Below are 9,676 nucleotides of genomic sequence, written 5' to 3' on the forward strand. Positions count from 1 at the left end.
TAAACCATACTTTTCCAAAGTTCGACCTAGAGCATTATTGATTGTGATTCCGAATGCCAATCGAATTGGGAATTCCAATCTTTTAAATTGAATCATCATCATTAAATGGAATCATGGGAATTCTTCACCTTTGAAGGGCCACGTTAAAATGTTTGCTTACATTACGTTCTTCATCAATTTCTTAACTGCGAGTCGCATTCCGTTGCAGAGTTTTCGCTGATTAATATTCCGCAAAATGATAATTGGGACACCTATTTTCAATTTCGGTATGTGGGGTCTCACTGGAAGATCAATCGAGTTCAAAAATTTCGTTGGATGGTCTTTTTCCACAACGGTGTTTATCGACGTATATGCTATATGCGTTGAATGCTGGATTGAATAACATTAGTGGTATTCACCAAAGTGAGCAAGTGGTCTGGCAGTCTGGTAAAAGAGCTGATCAGCTCAAGCAACGACTGTTCTAATTTCGATGTTTCTAATCCACAAAAATTATCAGGCCATAAAATTCGTCTTAATCTCTCATTGACTGGCAGCTTTGCGTTCTCAATGTCCAGTTATTGTCGTGCCAATACTTCAGCTGCAGTGTATGTACATATGTTCGTCTTGTCGCAATGTTTACTATTTCAGGCAAGCATTTATCTCTCGTGTTAATCGAGAAGCTACAGACAATGTTTTCGTAAAATCTCCTGCGAGCAATATCAGTGCATTCCCGAATGGTTGAACGTTTCCACGCAAATCCCGCAACAATGGATCAAAAGCTGCAAACGATTTTTTATGTGCCATGGTGCACTCATCCCAAACAATGAATTGAATTTTTTGGTAAACTTTTTCCATACCGGATGCTCTGGAAATATTGCACGTGGGAGTGTCGATGATTTATATGTTCAATGGCTGAATTGGCAATGTTTCCACCTGGTAATAATGTCGCAGCAATTCCAGGCGAAGCGATAGCTAAGGTAATGTAATTTTTTGATCGAACCGTCGCCAGAATCCATCTGGTAAGGAATATTTTCCTAGTTCTTCCTGGCGCATCCAAGAAAATGGTCCCCCAACTCCGTCATTTATCATTTGCATATTCTTCTTCTACTTTGGCTTTGTAACCGCCTAAGCCATTTTGGCCGAGCTCCACAAAGAACGCCAGTTGGCACAGAGCAACTTGTTCTCTCCATTGCAATGGGTGCTTCCTATTCGTCTGCTACCACCATCAGCTTGCGAGTTGAATTCTTTTACACCTGAAACTTCGGTTCCTATTGAACGACATGTCTAAGCCAGCGGAGCCGCTCTATATTCATCCGCTGCACTATGTACATTTAGTTGTAAAGCTCATACAACTCATTGTTCCATCGTCTACGGTAACCCCCGTCGCCCATGCGTAGAAGCCTGTATATCTTCCGTAAGATCTTTCTCTCGAATACTCCAAGAGCCGCCTCATAAAATGTTGTCATTGTCTAAGCTTCTGCGGCATATAACAGCTCGGGCATGATGAGTGACTTATAGAGTGCGGTTTTTGTACGTCGAGAAAGGACTCTACTCCCCAATTGCCTACTCAGTCCAAAGCAGCACCTGTTGGCAAGAGTAATTCTGCGTGGGTTTTCCATGCTGATATTTTATCGGTGATAGTGCTGGTTCCCTAGTAAATGAAATTCTCCACTTTCCCCAAATTATAACTGTCAACAGTGACGTGGGTTCCAAGGCGCGAACGCGATGACTAGAGATACTTCGTCTTGTCCTCGTTTACCACCAGGCGCATTCGCTTTGCTTCCTTATCCAGCTTGGAAAAGGCAGAAGAGATTTCGCTATTTTTGTTACCGTTGAGGTCGATGTCATCGGCCCACGCCAGAAACTACACGCCCTTGTAAAAAAATGTTCCTACATGGTTCAGTTCTGCAGCTCTTATTATCTTAACATTTACATCATGCGATCGTAAATGCTCTTCTGCTTTCGCTTTAATTTGGGAATCCTTGATTGGGAATAGGAGTTCACAATAGTAATGATAATCATAATCATAATAATATTATCTCATGTTATTCAAAATTTCTTTACTCGCAATATAGTAGGCCTTGGCGACTTGGATCATGAAAAAATTAACGGTACTATTACACTTTTATATGAGAATTGGAGTCGGTGTGTTGTTTGCTTAAAAATTACTTGTTTATGAATTTTTTACATTAAGTAATTTGTGTACCAGCTCTTCGTTGATAATATGATCACTTCGTTTGATAAGATGTTGTAAATTCTATATTTATTTACAATGTTCGGATTTTGGATAAGTGGAAAGATTTAAAAAAATTCCCTAGTAAAGCTTTCCCAAATACTTTTCGTTTGGAACCAGTTATGTAATATTTCATTTAATTTCAATATTTTCAGTCTTTACTTTTAGATAGGTGATAATCCTATAAAAAATATTTCCAAATCAAGATTTTTCAAATACCTTTCGTTTGGCACCCATATTGTTCGTCAAACATATTTTCGATTGTAAGTATTCTTAAAACTCTTTAGTTTGATACCCACATTGCAATATTTCAATTATTTAATCAATCCAAAACGGTCCACCCTAATGCTTAATAATATATGTATGTACATATGTATGCATACATGTACACATGTATTTATTAGAAACTGTCATAAATTTTTCCCGCCAAATTAACTATTTTTTAACTTCCCCTCCAAACAATTTTACTGCTTTGAGGTTGAACTCAATTCTATAGAAAAGAGCGCGGGTACTTATTTTCCCTTATTCCACCAGGAACGGCCGTCAGCCACCACACATCGTCCGTACCCGCTCTACATTTGTACATATCCATAAAAAAATAATAATAAGTCAAACATATTTGACAAGGGACAAATTTTTCGTTGGTTTATTTATTTTATCGCTTTATATTGAAAATACATTGGTGTAACATACTAAGCTTTCGAGTTAAAATGTTCAAAAAGGTGGCAACGCTCCTCAAAAATATTTCGAACAGTCATCTATCTTAAACTTCCTTAATTTAATACCTATATTTTAATAAGTCATTTATTTTATCAATGCAAATGCAAATTTAGTTAAATATTCAAACAGGTGGCAACCCTCCTCAAATATATTTTCGGCGTTAAACGTTAATATTGAAATACTTCATTTATTTATTTTGGTAATATAAATGATCCTGCTATGATACCGAACAATAAAAAAAAAATAAATAATCCAAATCAGTTCAGCGGTTCTCGAGTTTCGATGACCGTGACAAAGGAACACAACAGCTTGGTACCGATATTGTAACATTTCATTTATTTTACCAATTTAATTGAGATAAATTTTCAAACAGGTGGCAACCCTCTTCAAAGAAACTTTCTACTGTAGGACTTTTAAAAACTCTTTAGTTCGCTACCCACATTGCAATATTTCATTTGTTTAATCAATATAACTGAGTTAAAATTTTCAAATAGGTGGCAATCCTGCATAAAAGTATTTCCTAAAGTTTTCTTTTCTCAACCTCTTTAATTTGATATCTATTTCAATTATATTGAGTTAAATTTTCAAACAGGTGGCAACTCTCCTGAGGCATATTTTCGGCGTAAGCCTTCTTAAAAATCTAAAGTTGGATACCCAAATTACCGTATTTCATTTATTTTATCAAAACAACTGAGTTTAAATTTTCAAAGATGTGGTAATTTTACTCAAAAATATTTCCAGCAGCTATCTTTCTTAAACCTCTTAAATTTAATATCTATATTGTAATATATCATTTAGTTTATCAATAAAATTGCGCTTAATTTTTTAACAGGTGGCAACCCATAATCCCATAATGTAATATTTCAATTATTTTATCGATGTACTTTACTTAAATTTTCAAACAGGTGGCAACACTCTTCAAACATATTTTCGGATGTACGCCTTCTTAAAACTCTTTAGTTTGACACCCACAATAATTCATTTATTTTATCAATTTGTCTGAGTTAAAATTTTGAAAAAGGTGGCAACCCTCGTCAAAAATATTTCCAGCAGTTATCTTTCTTAAAACTCTTCAATTGGATACCCATATTGTAATAATTTATGTATTTTATCAAAATAATTGGGCTTAAAAATTTTCAAATAGGTGGCAACCCTCCAATTTTTTGCGATATCATTGGTTCTGGTATTATACCGAACAATACAAAGAAAAATTATTCAAATCGGTTCAGCCGTTCTTGAGTTTTGACGACCGTGACATACGAACACAACATTTTTATTAATATAGAAGATAGAAGAAGAAGATTTGGCCAAGGTTACTTTAAAACCTGTTATTTTCGGTCCCTGAAGGAAAGGGCAATGAGAAGGCAACATTTTTTGTAGAAAATGGAATTTAATTATTGATTGGAAATTGGCCCCAATAGTAGGGCTACCTACGTCCCGGTTTTCCCGGACAAGTCCCGGTTTTAGACTATTTATCCCGGTGTCCCGGTCCAACCTTAAAATGTCCCGGGTTTCATTTACATGTCCCGGTTTTCGATTTGATTGCACAAATTTGAATAGAAGTTCAAAAATAACTACAAATTTTATGAATTCACTGAGGGAAATAACGCATAGTAAACATGAATATTTTTATTTGATTATCGTTCTAAAATGTTCGTATTTAAAAACAACACGCACGCGTGGTGTTGATTCAAACTCAGCATTTGAATGCACATTTATATGTCTGGCTGTAGATGAGTGCGCAAAGATACTTGCCACAATTTGTTAATTTCCAGAGAGTCAGGGTTCAAATCCCATTACAGGCTACAATGGAATTTAAATATATGCTGCGTTTCTTTATACATTCCGGATAATCCCATTTCACAGCCGGAATAAACAGAATGCGTTTGAAATATACGTCAACATATCATCAGGAACGTTCTAAAGAATAAATAAACAAAAAAGTTTATTCCAAACATTCAGAATGAATAAAGAAATGCAGCCATATATTTTTTAACTTAATTATGAAAAAGCTTCCGTTTGAATTTAATATTTCTAGACTGAGGGCGTGTGTGAATCGGTAACAAAGTTTGCCGCAAGTAAATTTTTGACAACTATGAGGTGAATAAAATTTCAGTAGCTCATGAGGCTAGTGAAATTTTTGACAAATGGATAGAAAATTTTGACAATCGCAAAGATTGTTGCTGTGTGTAATTTTTCGTAAAACAAAAGTTTAAATTGATGAAATGCTATCAGTGATGGTAGATTTTTTCTTAAAATATTAATTTCACTTCAATTTGTAATATAAACTAACCGACTAAATCTGCGGTTATCAAAAATTTACTGCTGTCAAAAAAGATTTTATTTCACACAGCAGATTGGCAAAACTGTCTCACCATAGTAAAAATATTATTCAACAGCTTTCCCCATAAAACTTTGTTACCGATTCACACACGCCCTGAATAATAAAATGTGTATACGTAAATGTATTACGAGTTGGGTTGGTGCTCTTTCATATGCATATTTTTTTTTAATTTAGCACGCTTTTTTAATTCTAAACTTCTTTCTCTCAGTGCACCGGTTCCATTTGTGAAATAGTTACATCTTCAGATAGTTGATCTTTGCACAAGCAATAGTTGATGATTAATATACATATGTACCAAGGCATAACAAGGTAGAAGTGATTTCGACATTTCTCTCTTTCGAACTGCGACTGTAATGTCAACTTTTAACCCTATACAATTCAAAATTTTAATTTTTTAATTTCAATTTTCAATTTTGAGCTGTGCGACTGTGTAGCAAGAGCCAGGACAACAAACGTGTGCGTTATTTTAAACCTCCTAATTGTCAAGTGAAGCGACAACGGTGGGCAAGTAGCTGCGGTGTTCCATTAGGAGACTCTTCGCGTGTGTGCGAACCAGGGATGAAAAAGTAGGTACAATTGTACCTTTTTCCGACGTTTGATGACTTAAAGGTACATTAGGTACAGTCACTAGATTTTAGGTACTATCATCTTTTGATCAGATGCATTATTAGTTTATTTCCTTTACCGTGCTAATATATTTACTTGTAGGTACGGGAGAAGTTTCGCTTTCATTTTGAAGAATAAACAATTCTAGATAAAAGTGGTCAAAAGGAAGACATAAAAAAACCATTATCTTAAACATTTTACATTGCATTTAGAGCAGGCACTACGAAAAATTAACACTTTACTTAGCTTCGTAATTTTTTTCTATTAATTTTAACGCTTATTTTCACTAAGTCAAATTCAGTGGCGTTTGCGGTCAAATGAGTGAAATGGGACTAAAAACTGGCCTTGGTTTGATTTAGATCAGAATAGGCCTCCATTGTCAAATGGGACTAAAAAATGGTCTTTGGTTTGATTTAGATCAAAATAGGCCTTCAGGCGTGTACATGCGTTGCTAAGGCGGCTATTTGTAAGTTTTTGGCCCATAATATCATCGATAAAGCTAGGGATAAAGGAAAGAGAGTCAAAAAATTTTGTTGTCAAAATATTACATTGTGAAAACTAGCCTTTATTCATCCATACAGCTCAGTGTCTAGGATGTCTTCAAATTTCATATTTTTAGATGAGAACTACAGCTATTTGACCCATACTCGCTTTTTGATTTCTGGAAATATATTTAAAATGCTTTCGATGTTACTTACGGCACATTGATTATATTCTCTAGATTTGCTGCACCTATTAAAAGGAATGGGATAAATAATATCATCGATAAAGGTAGGGATAAAGGTAAGAAAGTTGTGTCAAAATAAGTCAAAAAATTTTGTTGTCAAAATATTACATTGTGGAAACCAGCCTTTATTCATCCATACAGTCCAGTGTCTAGGATGTCTTCAAATTTCATATTAAAAGGAATCGGATAAATTAGCAGACTTCCTGTTGTTTTATAAAAAGCTGGATAAAGAAGTATACTTCACAAAGTGTGTTTTTTGTCTTTTTCGCCAATATTTTTCAGTAGTCAAAATTAGACAAAAACAATGCTTCTCCGATTTCCATTAGACTATAGTCTATAGATATAGGCTCATGTTTAAAGTACATATATCTTTTGTGTTAATGTTTTAAATAAAATTTATAAAAAAAACTACAAATGAATGATGTAACTTTTTTTAGGTACAATCTGTCTCATTTAGGTACATTTATTTTGTGATATTTGGTACAATCTGAAATTTCCATTTTTCATCCCTGGTGCGAACACCATTTTAGTGGCAGTGACTTTATTTGTTGCCCATCACAGCCGAGTATTTCCAAGCGGACGCGTTTGTTCCCAGGTGCAGTACCTCTACCATACAATTCCCCAATGCTTGAGTTATCTGAAGTGTCGGCCGTTCCTGAGGTGTCTGTGGGGACGAAGTTAGCTGTTGATGCACAGATTCAAACTGAGTAAGTCTGCCATAAACAAGCACGACCGGATCCACGAGTACATTAACAAATACATATAAGCAAATGCTCCGCGAACACCATGATACAATTTCGTTCCACTAAATTTGCCGCTTTAGATCACCATTTACTGTTATAAATTCGACGTTCTGGTTCTTAACATCCCTTTTCCTTTTTTCATAATGCCATGTGAAAAGAGTCGTGTTTTTATTTTTCATACATAGCTGGATTTATCATACGGAAATTAAGCATTACTGAATATGAAGAGAAAATCTCCCACTCATATACATGGATAGACCAAATGTCAAATGGTGGTATGATAAAACCTAAACCAAAAATCCTTGTGGACATAAAGAAACTGGAAGTAATTTTAATAAATTTAATGGAAAAGAAATTTCGCATTGCAAAAATTTAATAGCTGAACTATTGAAGTTAAGTTCCGATGTAAATTTAGAAGAAAGAATCAAAAATTTTTTTTTTTAACGTCGAATATACTCTAGAATTAAGTATTTGAATAAAAAAATAAATGCTCAAAAACATTGGGCTAATAAAAACAAGAAAATTGCCAAAACGGTTTTATAAATAAATGTGTAATTTTGAGTAAGTAGATATGCATTTCCACATTTACATTAAACGAAAATACAAAAACTAAAATGAAGCCGATTTTAATGTGATTTTAAATATTTTCATATTTACAAAAACTTTCATTTCATAGATATTGAATTTTATCAAATATGGTACATGCATAACAAAGGGTTAATTTCTTTATTTACGTTTTTTGACATTACAGTCAGGTATGAGAGAGCTCGACTGAATTGTCACTTCTACCTTGTTGAATATGCCTTGATATGTACCTAAATACGTTAAAAATGACGTGCACAGAGTTTTACAATTATATTAAGGAAAAGTCAGAAGTTTTGAAACAAGTCCACAGCACCGAAAAATTTGACTGATATTTTAATGTTATCTTGTACTCAAGTTTTTTTTCTTTCATGAAACCTAGAGTGCTTATAAGTACAGTGCCGTACAAAATTATTGGATCGGAGACTCTTCATCAAATCACAATTTCTAATCAGATCTGTTAGAAAAATTTTTTAAATATACCTTTTGTACCAATTAATAAAGTGCAAGTCTGAAGTTGCCAGCAAATTTCGTTGATTTTTAGCCTTTTTTTTTTTTGCCGACAGTGTCTTCCATATAAAAAGAATTGTCGAACATAGTTTGTATGGAAGAAACTCTCAGTAAAAACAATACTAAAAATCAACTAAAATTTAATAGGCTGCAAAACTTCATTTTTAAAATTTGTACAAAAAGTCTAATTAAAAAGTTGCAAATTTGTATGCAAATTTATTGAATTTCTTGAGTTTTGCACAAAGTTTAGATATTTTATTTTTATGTTTTTTGATGTATTTAGTAAAGTGTCCCGGTTTGGTAACAGAGATATCTGGCAGCCCTACCTAATAGTCAGTTTCACGAAAGCGATTTAAGTGAAAAATTATTATTTTTTATTTGCATTTAACATGGAAACTGGGTGACAGGTAATAAGATCAACGGAAATAAGGTCAATTGACTTTATTTCCCACCCTGGTGCGAAATAAAGTCAATTGACATTATTACCTTTTTAAAAACGAAATAAAATCAATTGACGTTATTTCTCTTTCAAACATTAAATTTGCTTAGCTTCGCGGCGGCCCGCGTCAGCGCGCGCACCACGTCACGCTACGCCGCGCGACTCAGCTCGACGTTCTGATCATTTGAGTATACATTTTAATGGGTCTATCTCTTCTTATTCTGGTACTTACAAACATCGGACCAAAGTTATGCTCATGAAAGGTATAATTAACGTAAGAAAACAAAACATCTTGATTGTTCAAAAGCAAAGAATTTGATGAAGATTGTTTTATGTTTGTTTATAAGATGCCATTTTTCACTGCGATAGCATCGCACAATGTGCGTAATTGTGTTTTCGAAGTGGTAAATTCTGCAGCATCAGAAAGGGTGCGAAGGTCGAGGTGAACTCGAGCCGGCAAAAAAACAATATTGTGAAATTTATTGAGGGCAGCAGTCTACCGGATATCCGATCGGATATCCGAATCCGGCTGTTATTTTTTACAGGATATCCGGAATCCGGTTATCCGGCAAAATCTATATCCGGCACATCCCTACTGATAATGTTGCCATATAAGAAGGTGACATTTTTTTTTGAGAAAAGAAAACGCCATTAATTGCAGATGCAGCTCAAAATAAATTTTAAGTTGGTACCTAGCAAGATAAGTCGAAACTAAGGCGACTATTACTACTTTTATACGCACGTATTATTTGCAAATAACAATTTGCAAAATGGTAAACTTTGCCGTATAAAC

The 9,676-nt window shown here is 34.3% G+C and overlaps 1 protein-coding gene across 1 annotated transcript in view; it reads left to right on the forward strand.

Moving 5' to 3' along the window:
- The first annotated feature begins 7,233 nt into the window (after positions 1-7,233).
- Positions 7,234-9,676, forward strand: part of LOC118741550 — a 3,849-nt gene continuing 1,406 nt past the window's right edge. The window contains exon 1 of the mRNA XM_036473549.1: positions 7,234-7,316. Coding sequence (XP_036329442.1) covers positions 7,234-7,316 — 83 coding nt within the window. The remainder of the gene's footprint in view (positions 7,317-9,676) is intronic.

This window comes from Rhagoletis pomonella, unplaced genomic scaffold, assembly GCF_013731165.1.
Source record: "Rhagoletis pomonella isolate Grant_MI unplaced genomic scaffold, Rhpom_1.0 Rhpom_scaffold_00006, whole genome shotgun sequence".
Classification (NCBI taxonomy): Eukaryota; Metazoa; Arthropoda; class Insecta; order Diptera; family Tephritidae; genus Rhagoletis; species Rhagoletis pomonella.